This window comes from Ananas comosus, linkage group 25, assembly GCF_001540865.1.
Source record: "Ananas comosus cultivar F153 linkage group 25, ASM154086v1, whole genome shotgun sequence".
NCBI classification, from domain to species: Eukaryota; Viridiplantae; Streptophyta; class Magnoliopsida; order Poales; family Bromeliaceae; genus Ananas; species Ananas comosus.
Window position 1 is genome coordinate 3048583 of NC_033645.1, and position 18016 is coordinate 3066598.

The 18016-nt window shown below is 37.3% G+C and overlaps 3 protein-coding genes across 7 annotated transcripts; 2 read left to right on the forward strand and 1 right to left on the reverse strand.

Annotated features, from left to right (window-relative positions):
* Nucleotides 733-5895, forward strand: LOC109729031. The gene is made up of 10 exons (XM_020259642.1): nucleotides 733-891; nucleotides 992-1079; nucleotides 1499-2562; nucleotides 2882-2965; nucleotides 4031-4174; nucleotides 4250-4306; nucleotides 4921-5018; nucleotides 5109-5208; nucleotides 5321-5419; nucleotides 5498-5895. Exons 3-10 carry the CDS (start codon nucleotides 1513-1515, stop codon nucleotides 5558-5560), a joined length of 1695 nt encoding a protein of 564 aa, XP_020115231.1. The 5' UTR covers nucleotides 733-891; nucleotides 992-1079; nucleotides 1499-1512; the 3' UTR covers nucleotides 5561-5895.
* On the forward strand, nucleotides 6522-11070 carry LOC109729032 (carbamoyl-phosphate synthase small chain, chloroplastic-like). Of its 3 annotated transcripts, none has more exons than XM_020259645.1 (11): nucleotides 6522-6863; nucleotides 7027-7087; nucleotides 7278-7399; nucleotides 8067-8155; nucleotides 8249-8309; nucleotides 8426-8493; nucleotides 8594-8722; nucleotides 8967-9076; nucleotides 9163-9510; nucleotides 10366-10531; nucleotides 10715-11005. In XM_020259645.1, the coding sequence occupies exons 4-11, from the start codon at nucleotides 8116-8118 to the stop codon at nucleotides 10765-10767; spliced, it is 975 nt and encodes a 324-aa protein (XP_020115234.1). In that variant the 5' UTR covers nucleotides 6522-6863; nucleotides 7027-7087; nucleotides 7278-7399; nucleotides 8067-8115; the 3' UTR covers nucleotides 10768-11005. The 3 variants fall into 3 exon arrangements, with proteins under 3 accessions (XP_020115234.1, XP_020115232.1, XP_020115233.1); XM_020259643.1 differs by having other exon boundaries at nucleotides 6553-6907; nucleotides 10715-11070; XM_020259644.1 differs by having other exon boundaries at nucleotides 6553-6863; nucleotides 7273-7399; nucleotides 10715-11070.
* LOC109703490 (dual specificity protein kinase splB-like) lies at nucleotides 11535-17654 on the reverse strand. Of its 3 annotated transcripts, none has more exons than XM_020224098.1 (9): nucleotides 17345-17651; nucleotides 14392-17059; nucleotides 14213-14299; nucleotides 13820-13972; nucleotides 13421-13584; nucleotides 13180-13327; nucleotides 12734-12856; nucleotides 12514-12601; nucleotides 11535-12000 (listed from the first exon to the last, which is right to left on the reverse strand). In XM_020224098.1, the coding sequence occupies exons 2-9, from the start codon at nucleotides 16741-16743 to the stop codon at nucleotides 11804-11806; spliced, it is 3312 nt and encodes a 1103-aa protein (XP_020079687.1). In that variant the 5' UTR covers nucleotides 16744-17059; nucleotides 17345-17651; the 3' UTR covers nucleotides 11535-11803. The 3 variants fall into 3 exon arrangements, with proteins under 3 accessions (XP_020079687.1, XP_020079688.1, XP_020079689.1); XM_020224099.1 differs by having other exon boundaries at nucleotides 14392-17062; XM_020224100.1 differs by lacking the exon at nucleotides 12514-12601 and having other exon boundaries at nucleotides 11855-12000; nucleotides 17345-17654.

Genomic DNA, 18016 nt, shown 5'->3' on the forward strand with positions numbered 1-18016 from the left:
AAAAGTGTTTTCCGTAAGGAAAAAAAAAAGTAGAAAAGGACGACAAAAGTATTATATTTTGTATATAGTACAAACCATAAAATATAACTCATAGAATAAGTAAATGCCATAAAATATTAATAAAAATTGCTATGTGAATTTATAATTTAAGAAAATTGCCATGAAATATGCTTTTTTTTTTTTTTAATGTAGCACATATCCGCTTCATTTATTTGCCATAAAATATATATTGAGCCATAAAAATTGCTAAAAAGAATTAATAAAAATTTATCAGGTCAAGTTAAATGTATAGAGGCCCTCTCCACTATAGTCTATAGGCCATCTAAAATAGACCGATGAATTATAACTTTTTAATTGAGACCTTCTCAATTTTTGATTTTTTTTAAATTAAATGATTTAGCTAACTAAAATAATTAATAATTATATCAAAATTTAAAGTTTAAACTGTTTTATAACGAACAAAATCAGACTAATTAACTACTAATAGCTAACTGAGCTATAAAATAATAACAGATTTTAATTTAGATAACTATAAAATCTCAAATAAAAGAATTTAGAAGCTAAAGGGGTGTCAATTTTAAAATTAAAATTAATGATTTTGCCCTTTTTATTATCTGAAACATCGTTACGGTTTGTCCGGTCCGGTGTTGTACACCGGGTGTACGGGATAACAGCGACGCCATCACCCGCACTCGCACGAATCTCGATGCGCCGGCACACGCCTCCATAGACCACAGTCGATATCACGCGCCCCAAGCGACGAAGTGGGCGGAGCTCAGAGTTGGGGAACACGATAGCCGAGCCTCGGCGTATCGCCCTCCCCCTCCTCTCTGCTTCGCGAAGCTTCTCGACGCCGCATTCGATCCCTCCCGAGTCGAATCGAATCCCAAGGTTATACTCCTCTTCGCCCCATGTTTGTTTCCGATCCTCTTGGTGTTGTTGCTGTTGCGATTTTTATGAGCTGATTCTTTTGATCGTAATGCGCGTCTAGGGTTTTCTTCTTCTTCTTCTTCTTCTTCTTCTTCTTCGTCATGTTTTGTTTGCAACGATCGATCAAAGGAGTCGCAAGCTGCATTTAGGTTCGGTTTTGTAATCGCTGTTTATATTCTAAAATTATCATCGTTTGTTACTTATTTTTGAATCACTGGAGTCTAAGATCCCCCCCCCTTTGTTTTTGAGTCTTTTTTGAAGTAATATTTGTAGTTCTCTATCATTTCCTGTTATTTCTCGTGTAACTGAGTGTTTGTGTGCGAGAGTTCACTTTTCCCTTGAATGTTCAGAGAGATACACTCATGATATTTCTTTATTTTTTGATGATTATTGAATATATATATATATATATATATATATATATATATATATATATATATATATNTATATATATATTGTACTCTTGCATTGAAATTCGGGATTTGTTTGGAGAAACTGAAAGAGAGAACTTTCGAGTTTAGTTAATGTAGATTGCTTTGATTATTTGGGTATTCTCCAACTTTCGCAGAAAATTTTAATGGAATGGATGCAGAAAATTTTAATGGAATGGATACATCGAGGTCAGAGAGAAACATTTTTATTGCTAACGTAAACGAGCTTATCGACAAAGAGAAGGGAATCCTTGGTAGTGCTCCTCAAGCTATAAGAGAAGTACAACGAAAAGAATCACAGCATGATGGGTCTCAAAGGAGTAAAGTGCATAGTGGGCTCGGTGAAAATGGTCATTTCGCTCCATGTAATACTGGGAAGAAAAATGTTTACCTGTTAGCTAACCGTCAAGATATCGTCAACTCATCTAACAGGCAGGCGTGTTCTTCATTTGCTGAAATCAGAAATCGAGATAACAGAAACGGGATAACCATTGGAGCAGAACCTAGAAATGAACATGCGTTCCGAAAGGGAAGAGAGTTTCATGCTTGTCATGAGAGTCATGGACATAAAAAGCAGTTGCATAATGATTTTTCATCTCCTAACAATACTTCACGATGTGGAAATGTGGCTAAAGATGGGATCCTGGGAAAGTTGCCATGCAAGGAACTGCCTGACGAGAGTGATATGCACATTAAAATTCCTTGGTCTGAAGAAAGAAGCAGTAGTGAAGGGAAAGGAAAAGTTGTATCAAGTGAGATGGCCAAACCTGAATCCCTGGCAACAAAATCTGATTCGGAGTTTGGAGTACATAGGCAACAGAATCAGACAACAGGAAAAAGGAAATATGGCTCAGTTCATTCTAATTTTGGTCAATCCTCCTCCTCATTTTTTGAATCCTTGGAAACTTCTTCTGGTCAAGTGTATGGGCAAAAAAGCCCTATACCAAATAGATTTCATAATTTTACCCAGGGTCAACACTTTTCTAACTGGGCTTCCCTAAGAAATGTTGATGTACTGAATTCTGAAGAAGTTAGACATAGCAGTTTTCGAACAGAAGATGACAGTGATTCAAGAATTTGTCAAGTCGAATCAGATGACCGTGATTCAAGAATTTGTCAAGTCGAATCAGATGAAATATTAGCTCGTCAGCTTCAAGAGCAGTTCTTGCAGGAAGCCCAAAGCTCAGTAGGCACGGAAGAGGTTCTACCCATACCTTTTCTTCCTCTTTTTTGTTTGTTATGAGATTATTCCAGCCTAACCTATTACTTCAGCTGCTCTTGTTGTATGAGCAATACATTGAGTTGTTTGTAAGAAGCGCTATTTCTTTCTTTCTTGTTTAAGTACAAAAACTTCCCTATTGGAAGGGTGGTTGACAGAACTCTACATGACATTTTCTATGCAGAAAATCCATTGCCTAATGGCCATACACCCCTTCAATTATCATAAAAGGGGTTGAGTTAACATGATAAAACAGTTTTATCTTTGATGTAATGCTCATTTTGTCCCACCATTTTGATAGGTAGATGCAACTACAGCATGGATATCGCAGCAAGATGATGCCCAACATGCTAGGTCGTTCGCAAGGCAGGCTCACTCTCTTGAAGTAAGTAGGTCTATGGTGGTTACATATATAGACAATTGTTACATCTTTTAGCTTTTCAAGTTAGAGGGTCGAAAGTTAATTTCAACTCTGAGAGAAAGACTCGTTGGATAGATCAGCGGGAAGCTAGAACTGATCTTTTGTTATTGTCTACTCAGAGTTTGTTGAAAAACTAATGTGTTATTGTCCCTTACTACGTCTGACTCGAATGAATGTTCTCCTGCAATACGGGAGAAAAAGTATTTTAATAGCTTAGCTTACCGGTTCCATGTAGCTTAATTGGCACCCCATGCTTGACTTAACTAAGCAAAGTCGATGAGCTGGCATGTATAACTGCATAGTCCTGAACAATAAATGGAAAAATAAACTATATCTTAGCCGACATAGCTGTAAAATAAGTTAATGAAACATATACTTTCGGCTTTTGGGTGAGATTCTTAAGATTCCTGCAAATGAATGTGTTGCATGGTCCAACTTATGCCTGCTGTTGAACGAAAGTGAAACAGTAGTTGATGCATTATCATTGATATAATTTTATTGATTGAACAGAAGGAACTTAGAGAAATACTCTACAGTGGAGGTGTGAATACTATCTATTACTATTTATGTTTGGTCTGAAACTGGTATTTATATTTATGCTCCTTTTCTGCATAATAAATGTTGAGCAGAGATGGAAAGTGATTGTCTTCTTTAAAGTTTGTGCTTTGTTAATGTAGCTATAGGTTGCTTCCCTTGTGTATACATTTGATTCCTAATTAAGTGGTATCTTCCAATTTTTTGCTACAAGACATTTGCCTTCTAGAATCTCTAAATGGACTATTTACCCTAAAAGTGGTACTTGGTCATGATCTTGTGGAGCAGAATAAGGCTACTTCTAGTACCTTGTGCCGTCTATTTCTGATTTCCGTCTAACAACTAGCTTGGCCTTCTGAGATAAGATATATTATATCTTCTGTCCTTTTCGTATTCTTCATTGTTATTAAAATTCATTTAGTGTTTGATGCTCTTTTTTTAATCTCCAAAATGCTGTTTTCGTTCGATTTGAAATTTGCTTTGTTTTTTCTGCAGAGGGATCAGCCAATGGTAGATTTATCTTCAGACAGCCAACTTTTTCCATTTTCTTCTGCACAACAAAATCATCGTCCAGTTCCTGAATCCGGTAGAAGGATTCACTTAAGAAACTTCAACTGCGCTGAAATGGATCAGGAGATGGTACTGCTTTATGGGTAGACTTTATTTGTAATTTTTTGCATAATTTATTTACTAATGTATTCAATGTATCACCAGACTATTATAGCACAATTGAGGAGAGGGTTCAGCAGCAACAAGATGGATCTAGAAATGGTATCCTTTCACTTCTCTTGTGAATGAAAACTTGTAGACTATTCTTGTGTAAATTTTCACAAGTATCTGTATGATCTCAAACTTGTATTACTCAGTCATATTTTTGGTCATTGCTAACCCTGTCATTAACTGTTGAATATAAAACGTGGAACCTTGTGCTTCTCTTGCAGTAGGACAACATATTAGCTTTTATTATTGTATGATATTGATTTAGGGATTGATTTTGCTGAGACTTTTGTCCATTGAAGTATTAGGGTTTTATTTGTTTTGTTTTACTGATATCTTTTCTTGTGCTACCTGACCTGACTGGTTTGATACCCTAGTAAGTCCCATTTGGAGCATAGATTGAACATCTTTTAAATCTCTACATAATAAGTGGTTTATCTATTTAATTGGCAGCCATAATTTTATTAATGGTGGTTCTATATTATAGTCAAGTGCTCAGGACTTCTCCATATGCCTATTGTGTGTTTATGAACTAAGTGTTGGCTTTTTTGGGATGTCTTATTTGCCAAATTAGATGATTGTTGTACAGTTCCTTTCATTATTTTTTTTAATATTTTGGAACAAAGATGCATCTACTTTTGTCTTTTTTTTCTTCTTGTAATGTACAGAGGGTTAACTTCTTGGAGGCATTGGAAGCTGCATTTGAAAGCAGCAATGATATGGCATTTTCAGATGATTTTTTCCCAGATATTTGGAATTATGATGAGTAAGTACTTACAGGTTTTGGTCACCATTCCTTAACTTTCAAGTGAAGAACCACTATTAATATTATAAAAGTTTCTATATATTATTATAGTGATGATTATGACGCCCTTTCGGCTATCGACGACAAGAATCCTCTGTATGCTGGTGCTTCAGACAGTCAGATCAATAGCTTGCCACTATCAACTGTTCAGGTCCAACTTTTCTCTTTGGAATTCATTCTCTTTGGAGGATTTGATTGGAAGGTTATCCTTATTACAAAATCACTAACTCTTGTAATTTTTTGTATTAACCTTTTCTTGTCAGAGAGGTAACCTTGAGGATGTATGCACTATCTGCCTAGACTCACCCTGTGTTGGAGACGTCATCCGCCATTTACCGTGCTTACATAAGTTCCATAAAGAAGTAAATTCTACCTATCAAATATTAACTTTTAAATGAACATTATATAATTATTAACTGCCGCAAATGCTGCCTTTCCAGTGCATCGACGCATGGCTCAGGAGAAGAACCTCATGTCCTGTATGCAAGTCCGTGATCACCTAAGCTGCAATTGGATGACCGATTTTCTGATCTTGAATGGAAAATTGCTTAAAGTGATTTTCCATCTTTTTGGGAGCGACAAAGAATGTTGGCAAACCAAATGTTATAATTGCACTCGTGTAGAGCGAGCAGAACTTTCATTTTCGTTTCTTGAAAGTTTGAGGGTGGAGATGTTGTTCCATCCTTTCACCCATTTTTGCCGTAAATTTAGTGGTTCTTTCTATAAATTGCAATTACAATGGCAGATGATACTTATCATACTTACATAGGACGGGTTCTTAATGCTCTATAATAATGTAAATATATATATATATATATACACACGCTTTTTAATCTCACTTCTGGAGTTTGTGATCAGTTTATGGTTGGATATTTTCTCGGAAGCTTAATAAACGTTGCTATCCCGTGAAAATGTGTGATCGTTCTGATCATCTATCTTCTTTGAACTATGAACGCCCAATTTCTCAGGGATTGGAGGAGTTAAACATGGACTTTGTTCTATTAATCAGGTTGTCCAGTGATAGCAAATTTTCAGTCGATTTTCTCTTCTTTATAGTAATTGCTCTACAGTTTTCAACAAAATCATATAGCTTATAGAATTTATAAATTTAATATACCATTTAATCAACAATTAGTAATTAGAATAATAGATTGTTTTTCTGAATGCTATGAAGAAGGTGAGGGGCTCAAATCCTTGCTCGTGCATTCTAATAAGATGGGAATTTTGAGCCGCGGCCTCTTCTGCAGTGTACAGTAGAGGGAGAGAACTACAACTTCAAAGTGTCTGTATTTTTTAAAAAAATTAATTAAATAAATAATGCAAATAAAAAGAGAGTGTATTCATAAAACTATGAAATCGAGGGACCTCTTTCAAAGTCCAAATAGTTGAGGGGCTCTCATTTTCACAAAAAAAAAAAATTAAAAAAGAAAAAATACTTCAGCTTTTAAATTTTTGGGTCGTTTTATTTGACCCGGAGAACTTCGCTCGGTTCCGGTTCACCTCTCCCATCCTCTCGAGCGCCGTCGCAGTGTGCTCAACCCTTCCACGCTCCGCCGCTTCCTCCGCCGCCTCTCTCTCTCTCTCTCCCTCTCTCTCTCTCTCTCTCTCCTATCCCAAATCCATCCCACCACATCCATGGCCACCATTCGATCCGTCTCCTACACGAACCCCCTCGAGCTTCCAACAAGCAACTGCGGCTTCTCCTCCAAGCCGCAGATCTTTCCCCAAAACCCTAGCTTCCTCCCCTTCCCCAAATCCTCCCCTGTTCCCTTCCGCAGTGCTCGTTCCCACCGGTTCAAATCCCTGGTTAGGGTTCTGTCTCTTCTTTTTTACCTTTTTTTGGGTCAAAGGTGAATATTTCGTTGCTACCCTTGTCTCCGAATATCTGTATTGGGTTCAATTGTTCAAGGATGGTTTTGTTGATCTAAGTTTGAGAATACCTTGTTCTATCTTCGTCTTCTGATTACAGGGCATTAGTTGCAATCAGAGCGTCAAAGGTGGTAGCAGTGCCCTTGGAGTTCGTGAAGAAGGTGGTTACTTGAACCGTAGAGGACACTAATAGTTAACTGTTCTAATCAACTAATCATGCTCGGTGATATATACTGTTTTATTGATTGGGAAAGTAGTTTTTAATCTTAGATTGTTGTTTGTGGGTTTCTTTCTCTCCGGACTCGAAACATGATTTCGTTATTAATTTCTGTGTTTCTCCGTCCAGCACAGAGACCGTGGAAAACAAGTGATGCTAGGCTTGTGCTTGAAGATGGTTCTATATGGAGGGCCAAGTCCTTTGGTGTGTCAGGAACACAAGTCGGTGAAGTCGTGTTCAATACGTCTTTGACCGGGTGAATTAATATATCCTCATCTTCTATTCTAGATTGATTCTACTAACGTTCCGTGTCGTTATCTTCTCTCGTTTCGCTAGTTAATTTGTCACTCTATGAATATTGAATAGTTTAGAAGTAATATATGCTAAACCATGTTGTTGTAACTTGTTGCTAATCACCATTTTTTATTCCACATGGAACACCAACTGCTTCTTTGTTTTTTTTTTTTAATTATCAAATAGCATTTTTTATCTCTCTGCATACAACCATTCGAACTTTGGTATAATGTGTAGTATATACGGATTAAGCAATCCTGATTCGCTGCAAACTTATTGCTATTTGCATTGCTATTATTTCCCTAGTGACTTTTTGTTTGGCTCCTGAATAATGCCATATTGTGGTGAAACATATCTGCTTTATTTTGATTTAATGGTCTGATTTCTCATTGGGATGTGGATAATGAAGAAAAATGATCGCGATTCTGCTCTTTGCTTTACATGCTTACATGATGGGTGTAGAGGTCTTATATATAACAAACTGCTGTAGGTGTCAGGAGATTTTGACGGATCCTAGCTATGCTGGCCAGTTTGTTTAGATAATGAAGAAAAATGATCGCGGTTCTGCTCTTTGCTTTACATGCTTACATGATGAGTGTAGAGGTCTTATAGATAACAAACTGCTGTAGGTATCAGGAGATTTTGACGGATCCTAGCTATGCTGGCCAGTTTGTTTTGATGACCAATCCGCATATTGGAAATACTGGTGTTAATAGTGGTAAGTGGATCATGCATTCAAGAATTCTAGAAGTATTAGAAGAAATGCATTCCAAAATTTTTGTGAACTAGTACTGAAATCGCAATCCTGCAGATGATGAAGAATCAAGTCGTTGCTTCCTTGCTGGCCTTATAATCAGAAATCTAAGTATCTGGTGCACTTTTACTTCCATCTGCTTTAAGTTGGTTCAGTTTAGGATATACTTATTTGCTAATAGAACTTTATCCTCCTCCTACCTTGCATTTACTTTATAATCCATCTTTTCTGCAGTACTTCAAACTGGCGCTGTTCGGAAACACTTGGTGATTACTTGGCAAAGAGAAACATCATGGGCATTTGTGAGCGATGCCTCTTTTAGTTTTTGTATTTGACAAATGGTTCTTTTTGTTATCTTTTGTTTTATTTTTTTGCTCTTTTATATGTAACCTTTTATTGCAGATGATGTGGATACACGGGCTATAACACGTAGATTGAGACAAGATGGCAGCCTTATAGGAGTCCTAAGTACTGAAGAATCTAAAACTGATGAAGATTTGTTAGAAATGGCACGCAGATGGAAAATTGTTGGTATGCTTAAGTTTTTCTTTTTTTTTCTTTTTTTTTGACATTTCTGGTCTTGCTTTTCCCTTCGGAGAAGTCTTCTCTGATTGTTTGATTTCAAATTTTTTATTTTGTTTTGTTGATTTTAGTCAAATAAGTTAAAGAGTTTTTACTGATAAATGCTAATGAAGCAGAAGAAAATTAAGTTGTTTTAAAATTATCTGATTTACGAATAATGGGGTAAAAGGAGACTTATGTTGGTGGTTTACAGGTGTTGATTTGATAAGCGGCGTTTCTTGTGATGCTCCATATGAATGGACTGATAAAACCGACCCAGAGTGGGAGTTCCAGAAAAATCAGATTTTTGGTGAAAATCTTCATGTTAGTTTAAATTACTCTTCTAAATGAAGCCCTAAATCTTTATTTTTCCACATCTTTTCTTTTCATTCGTTTGTCTCACTGTGTAGGTTGTAGCTTATGATTTTGGAATCAAACACAATATCTTGAGGCGCTTAGCATCCTATGGATGTAAAATCACAGTTGTCCCTTCAAATTGGCCTGCTTCAGAGACGCTAAAGATGAAACCAGATGGGGTTCTTTTTAGCAATGGACCAGGAGACCCTTCTGCAGTCCCTTATGCTGTGGAAACAGTGAAGGCTATAATTGGAAATGTTCCTGTTTTTGGTATATGTATGGGCCATCAATTAATTGGTCAGGCATTGGGTGGCAAAACTTTTAAGATGAAGTTTGGTCATCATGGTGGGAACCACCCAGTTTGTGATCTCCGGAGTGGACGTGTTGACATAAGTGCACAGGTCTGTGTATTTTCACAGAATTACCTTGTTGGCTCCTTTTCATATGTCTCCTTGTAGATAATTTAACTTACCTCCATGGAATTTGAGCTGTATTTGATGAATTGATTTTACTTATGACAAAGTTTGTTTTGCGTTACGAAAAGTCTTTGAAAGAGGGAGTATATTTGTGAGTACAAGGGTACGCACATAAATAAGTTTCTTTGAGGGCATAACTATAAACAGGTTTTGCAGGGATTTATCTGTAAATAGATAATTTTTCTGAATTTTATCTCTAAATATCTCTACCTTGTTTATTAAAAGGCCTTATTCTGGGGTTTGTGAGAAATAGCTCTATGAGACATGATTTTTCCAATTGTGACCAACTTATTGTATTATGGCTGTCCACTGTACCTGTCGAAATAACAAATACACTGGAAAATAATCTTAGTAAAAGAACTCTATTTGGGTTTAGTGTTGCCACCGTAGTGCCTGTTAGGCTTGGCTAGTGTGGAGCACTTTCTCTATCCGAGAAACAAAAATCAAATGTTTCGCTTTAAACAGGAAAAAAAAAAAAGAAGGAAAAAGGCTAGAGCTTATTCTGTAATAAGTTCCAATGATCCTAAAAAAAAAAGCTTTAATTTGAAGCTTTTACTTTTGCTGTAGCATGCCGCTGTTGGTGGGAATGCATATTAAAAGGCTATTAGTGCTTTCTACAACTTTAATCAGACAAGACTTCTGCCTAAAGATGTAGCCAAGCCAAATAGGCGAGCATCATATGCTCAGTGCTGTGTTATACTGCGCGTGTGTATCTCTGAAATTTTAGGGTTTTTTTTTTCTGTTGTTAATGTTTGATTTTCCATGTTGCTGCCCTTGCAGAACCATAATTATGCAGTGGACCCTGAATCACTTCCAGCTGGTGTTGAAGTAACACACATAAATTTGAATGATAATAGCTGCGCCGGCCTTGCTTTCCCGACGTTCAACCTCATGTCTCTTCAGTATCACCCAGAGTCTTCTCCGGGGCCTCATGACTCCGATCCTGGTATATATTTAGTTTATCTGCTCTGTCATACATATACATGACTACAAGAATATTCAATCCCCTTACTCCTTTATCCAATGTCTTTACTGCAAATTTATGCACAAGATTTGCAGATTTTTTATGCTTTTTCTCTTTCACCTTCTTATTTACACCATCTTTCTGTTTTTGCCCCTGTTTTTACAGCTTTTGGGGAGTTTCTACAGCTAATGAAGGCAGTGAAGGCAAATAAGTCCTAAGCTGTTTCTTTTCTAGTTTTATTGCTTGATTGGCACACAGGCTGGCGATGAAAAGCAGTAGGAAAAGCTTAATGTAGGAATACTCTTATTCTTTCTTGCCTGTTCCATCTGCTGCAAGACGGTCTCAGATGAACTCTGAGTAGCTGTTTGTTTTCTAGTTATCGCAAAATACAGAGTTTTGTATGCCTCTTATAAACTGTATGTTGAAATTAATTATGATCTGCTTTTCATTTCCTCTTTTCTTTTTTTTTTCGTTTGAACTTTTGAGTAGAAAGTCTTAATGAAGACTCTTTTTCTTTGTTAGCTTAAGAATTATGCCATATTTGGTTGCTCTTCTCATTAATTTGCACTCTCATCTTTTTCTTATACTTTTCTAACCCATGGATTTACTGTTCTGTGACATAACGGATGATCCCTCATAGCCCTCTTTCTAGCTATATCTAAACCACAGTATCAAATATGTGATGCCATTTAAGATAAGCAAATCTGATATGCTTCAGCATTGTACTAAATTTCTTGTTCTCAGCACAGAAACAGGATTAGCATTTCGTTATCTCTAGAAAAGTTTACTTTGATTTTCTCAGTGGCACAAACTTCCTTTCGCTTGCTTTTGATTTAGTTATGTTTTACAAACCTGTTCACAATGACCTTTTCTTACTACAAATTGGACTTAAAAACACTGAATCCAAACACACGTCGAATTTCCTCATCACAAGAGTAGTCAATGTATATTAAAGCTGGCATTAATAGTTAGCATTACTGTATTATTGTGGTCGAGAAGTGAAATTTATTGCACTCAATAAGAAAAAGTAGAACAATTCTTTACATTTAAATAGCTCGTATCATAACAAAAAGGAGTGAGAAAACTACATACAGATCTATATCACAAGAATAGAATGCACATGCTCATGCTGTTGAAGGAGTTGAACTTCATCAAAATATCATTAGGAGAGGCAACTACGCAGCTCAAAAACCCTCTTACTAATGAAGTTCGCAAACGAAAAAAAGGAAAAAAAAAGGATCTCAATTGGACGATTCAGCTTAATTTGTTGGACTGATGAGTCTGTCCCTTTGGCTGAAGTTGCATCGACATAGTGCGCAGTCTGTTGGTTATCTCAGTGAATGAAGGGCGGACTGCAGGGTCCGCCGACCAGCATTCTTCCATTAGCTTTCTCCACTCGCTGTCGCATTTCTCGGGGATGGGCGGCCGAAGAGTGTTGCTCACAATCCCTCCTTCACAATTACAGATACACATTACTGTTATCAGCATTGTGTAAAATGATGTGCTAATCCAATGGAACCCAGCTAATCATGCGACATCCTTCTTTTCGTTCAATTTGGAATAAAGTATAGATGACAAAAGAAAGATCATACAACAGTCGATACCAACAAAACATACATCGTATACCAGTGAATATTTACCTGCTTCTTTAAACCACTTCTTCTCAGCTTGGTTTGGTTTGACTCAATTTCCAAGAATAGGAAACACAAATTCCCAGCTTGGTAAAAACCAATCGAATCCACCAATTATAATAGTTTATTGTTGAAAAAAACATGACACTGTTTACGTGTGGATAAATATATGGCAATATGTAAGTTTTAGCATTGTATACTTAGATACCCACGACCTTGATTTGGAGACAAACTAATCCATCACTAGGTAAAGTTAGCATCACACCAGCATATTGGAGTATCTAATTTTGCCCACAAAAATAATTACGAACTACGAAGCATCTAAATGTTTACCTATAATTGCACCGCAGTGCATATTCGCATAGGGCTCCTCGCCAGTAAGGATCTCCCACAAAACTATTCCAAATGAGAAAACATCGACCTACAACGCCATAAATAGTTCCGTAAATCCTATCGTGTGTGTATATATATATATATATAGAGAGAGAGAGAGAGAGAGAGAGAGAGAGAGAGAGAGAGAGAGAGAGAGAGGAGAATAAACTAGAAGGGATACCTTTTCAGAAACTCGGCTACTGCTTCCATTCAACAATTCTGGTGCCATCCAAGGAAGGGTTCCTCGAACCCCACCAGAAACCATAGTATTGTGTTTAATTCTCGACAATCCAAAGTCTCCAACCTGATAATGTCAAAGTTTAATCATCTACTCATTACACAACCATATTACACTAGAACCAGAACTGAAACCTTTTGAGGTATAAATGGACCATATTAATAATCTCCAGTGATCAGTATCAGAAAAAACATACATGTGAGCTAACTCTTTTATTGCTGATTTTTATTTTCAAATGTGCACCTATCAGTTGGTATGAAGATTTGGTACAGATACACAAGTCGACATGTCTGATCACAATGCCTGATAACGTAGTTAAGCTATTACCGAGTGAATTAAGGATTTGTAGCAATATTATAGAGAACTCGGCATAAATTTTGTGGAAGTACCTTGCATATAGGTCTTAGGGAATCTCTCAAATTAACGAGTAAGTTATCACATTTTAAGTCGAAATGCACTATGTTCTTGGAGTGCAGATATTCCATCCCGAAAGCTGCATCCATAGCAATTATAAGCCTTTTACGACGATCGAGAGCTCTGCAAAAGCAATTTCAAAAATATAATCACACACCATTATCATGAAGAAAAAAGGGGGAAAAAAATAAAATCTGCAATTGGGCTTGAAATTACCTATCCTTTCTTAGTAGGACATGCCTGAGTGATCCATTCACCATGTATTCTGTTACAGTGGCCAGTGTTCCTTCAGCCCCATCTGGAACGACACCGTAGAGAGCAACAACATTTGGATGGTGCAGCTTTGATAGGATTTGAGCCTCTCTCCAAAAATCTTTAGTCTGCAAAATGTATATACTGAATTAATATATAATCAATTAGAAAATCTATCAGCCCATGCAATTGGTTTGTAAGATATACGTGAAGGAATGCATATTAGAATCGAGCAGTAATCAAGCTGCTGCAGTCGCTATGCATGATATCAGATATAGAAAGCTATTAATTATTTTAATGCTAGAAAACGAAAGCAAAATGGTACAAATATATATATATGGAGTAGATGATTTCTGAACAGACCAATCGCTCTTGTTCAGACGACCTCCCAGCAAAGCAGCTTTTCTTGATCCTCTTGATTGCAACATCAGTTCCGCGCCACTTTCCATGAAAAACAGTTCCAAATGTGCCGGATCCCAATTCACGTAACTCTTCAAGGTCGGCATTTCTTATTATCTGTCGCAGTGAGAAATGACACTGTCATATCCAAGTGGATGATAACAGTTCTCTAGGCCAAAGAAAGAATTAAACCAAAGTACCAGCACATAACTAGGTCGACTAGAAACTGCATGAGCGATGTTGTTGCGGAAAAAAAAATAATATCATGCAATACTAAACAGCATATAATAGCAAGTAGTTCTAGAAACAGTGTGAGGTGACATGTTTTAATTAGACAACAATTCCACCTAAACAAACCTGCAAACCATATATACCAGCTTCAATCTCTGCTATTGCTGCATCGCTTATAGATTCATCTGCACCTCTCTCATCGTTCTTCCCATCCTACGGTGTTTATAAGGCAAATCAAATTAGTGTAAGAGGCAACCTATTTAGTTTCAGTAGGCAGTCTGTTAAAAGCAACATGGAAGTATTACCTCACTTCTGCATTCTGGTGATGAGGTATTTCCATTTTCGTCATCTTCAGCACACTCATGAAATACATGAGGAACAACTACTGAGGAAGCTGGAATATCTGGAGGAACACTATCTGTTACATCTTCAACAGTAACCACTGTCTCTATGGGAGCTTCTGCATTCACATTTGGTACAGCATTTGTCCTACTTTTTTCCGGAAACACCCCATGGTATGCCGGATTTGCACCTGAGTAGGAACACTTTGCAGCGTCCGGATGAAGAAGGGCAACTTCTCTCTTTAAAACATCATCCATGGCTGCACTATTGAACAATGACCAAGTAGGCAGCCCATTAGAATACAAGTTCAGGCTCATATCAGTGCTACTCAATGTTACAAGTGGTACAGAACTCGAAGAATTCGCAATTCCATCCTCTGTACTCTTTGAATTTGAAGGCACAGTGCATGTTGGAGCTGCTGTATTTGGAAACGACGTTTCCAAATAATTCATTGGCCATGAAGAAGGGGGCACAAAGGGCATAGTACTAGTATCTTCACACACAAAACCAGTATTTATCGCAGGTTTCTCCGCTTGGCTTTCTTTGCTAGAATTCAAATGAAAAGTAGGAACAGAACACTCAAATGCTTCTGACTCCTTTGAAGAACCATGACCACCATGTATACTATAAGGGTTGCAGTTCGTGTCAACCAAATTACCAGTAAAAGTAGAAGTCTCACTAACAAGGTGAGAAATCGAGGGTTCCTCCCTATTCTGAAAATTTTCAGATATTGTCTTCTGTGATGTGTAGGGATTATATATCACATTTAGAGCATTTTCTTGGCATTGTAAGTCTAATTCCTGCTGCTGAACAATAAGAGTATTATGAGAAGATGGTTGTCCCATGAAGTTTAGGTAGGATTCTGCAAATTCTGATATGTTTGGTACAACTCTTTCACTTGCATCTTGTAATAGAGAATCAGAACAAGCATGAGGCATGCCTTGAACTGGGCCAACTGATTCTTTTATCCGACACTTTTCAGAATGAAAAGATCTTTCCTCTTGAGCACTCTTTTCATAATTGCTATTTGAACTCAAGTCACTCTGATTATGAGTAAAATGAGGATTAACTAATTCTCTAATTTGTGCATGATGTACAAAAGGCAAATTAGAGGACCCGTTTGGCATCTGAATATCACTCTGTATTTTTTGCTGATAAATTACGTATTGATCCTCAGTTGATTGCTTTTGAGAAATTTTGGCACTTTCTTTTTGATTTACCGTTGGAGTAAACGGAGATGACTCCATGGGAATTCGTACAATTTGCGAAGTATCAAAAAGCTGAGGAGAAGGCTGATTTATGCACATTCCAGCCGAATCTTTAGCCCCACTAGTGATATCCAAAGGAGAGAACTGGGAATTATTTTGAATGCTTGGAGAATTGTTATCTAGAATGTACCCTATTTGGCTCGATAAGCTATTATTACCACTTGAGACCTTCATTGCACTTGGCTCTGCTATGTTATTCACAGCAACAAAATAGTGATACTCCGAGTCACTTTGCAAGGCTCTAGTATCTAATGGAGGACTTTCAGTTTCACTCGGAGAGATGAGAAAAATTCTGAGTCTAAAAGACCCATCTGCCCTTTCAAGATTATTATACTCCTCCATCATATTCTGAAGATCCTCATTGCAGGAAACTGATATCAGCGCGTCGAGATCTTCCCCGGGGAGCTGGTACTTGATGGTGTGAGGCTGGCTGTAGACCTTTAGGGTCTTTTGCATTAGCTCTCTCCACGAAAATTGCTTCCCAATAGAGATGAGCCGATTATCTCCGCCGACATATCTAAGCCTCCCGTCACCTGGCCTAGGCAAAATTTTCCCTCCGAAGCTGCACAAAAACTTCACTTTGCCGGAATTAGGGCTTTCTGAGGTTTCTGATCCATACTGGTTATTATATTCAACGCACTCATCTATACAATTCTCGGTTATTCTCCAGCAACCGTCAGATGGAACTTTGCGTATTCGATCGAGATAACCCGCATTGCCTTTGGCCAAGCTAGAATTCGAAACATCTGAATAAGCATCAGAGTTTGATCTGCTAAGCCCGAGAATGCCAGTGAGATCTTCATATACCGCATGAAAATTCGGACAATTACTGTAATTTGCGTGATCCATCTGACCGGTATCGATAACAGGTCTAGGAGTTATTCCTCTCGGAGCGGCTCGATCTTGAATAAAATCCATGGAGAATTCCTCACCAGTCTGAATGGAGATGTTATTTAAGTGGTTATTCGAAGCTTTCCCGGCTGAGGCCGATGGAATACCATTTTGTGCAAATTTTTGGCGCGGAGACCCTGATAAACCATTTTCCATAATTCCACACGGACAAAATGATTATCGAAATGTATCATATGGCACCTTCCTAATCTTCTTAATACACTCTTATGCCTCCATCTCATGGAATCCCAAATGCAGGGGCACAAATTTCTCCGAAAACACGATACAGCACCAGCAGATTTCATAGATTAACAAATGTGCTTCTTCTACAAGCCAAATCGGTGAACGAATTAACGCGTAGCCGGTTCACATTGTGAGAAATGCCTTGGATAACCAAGCAAAAGTGAGTCGCCCAGATTCCGAAATTTTCAAGAGCATCAAACTTCAAAAGTGAACAGTTTATCCAATATATCTGCTACCCATATGAAATTACAAAACGATAAAGTTATTAAGGGGCTACGAAACATCAATTATATGTAAATTGGTTGCAAAAGAGAGGAAAATCATTGAAAAAAGGGAGGCAAAGAAAAAATAATCAATCCGAAATCCACAATAACAAGAGAGGAACAGGGAAACACATCAAATTACAGGGGTTCATTACAATACAATATTCGATTTTGAACTGAAAATTTATAGATTCAGATAAGATCGCCAAATTGGTTCCGATTGAATTGTAAATTTAAGGCGAGATTCAAACCTCAAAGAGCTGATCACTGCTTCCTTGACTCTTCCACCAACTCCGAGGTCTCCAATAAGAAATCGGATTCCAAGATTCGAAATTGGATACCAAATTACAGTTGGAATAATTTGCAACGATTAGTATTTTTTTATTTTATTTTATTTTTTTTTTTTTTGTTTTTAAGAATAATTAGGGATTGGGTTGGGGGGAAAAAGAGCCGAGTGTTTCGGAAAGGGATTAAATACGGTGCGTTAAAAAAGGGCACCCTGAGAACAACGCGGCAATAACTAAGGGAGAAGGCGTAACTGAAACGAGATTACCAAACCTTTCCCTTCTCTCTCTCTCTCTCTCTCTCTCTCTCTCTCTATCTCTCTCTCTATTAAATCACGTGACATGCACGTGGGATTTATGATCGAAATAGTTCAACGGCTATAATGAAAAGTCTCTCGAGCGAGTTTAATTCCATTAGTAAATGCCATTTGTCATTTCTGGTTCGTCCCATTGTTTTTGTTCGTTTAGTCTCCTTGTTTTGTTTTTTATGGCATTTTTCTTTTTTCTTTTTTTTTTCTTTTTTCGAAGCTTAATTTCACACCTGTACGAGAGAGTAAAATGATATTCAAGTGTTATTTGGCTTGAAAACAAATGCAGCAAATATGAAGCTACAAATTTTTTGGGTTCAGAAGTTTTTTT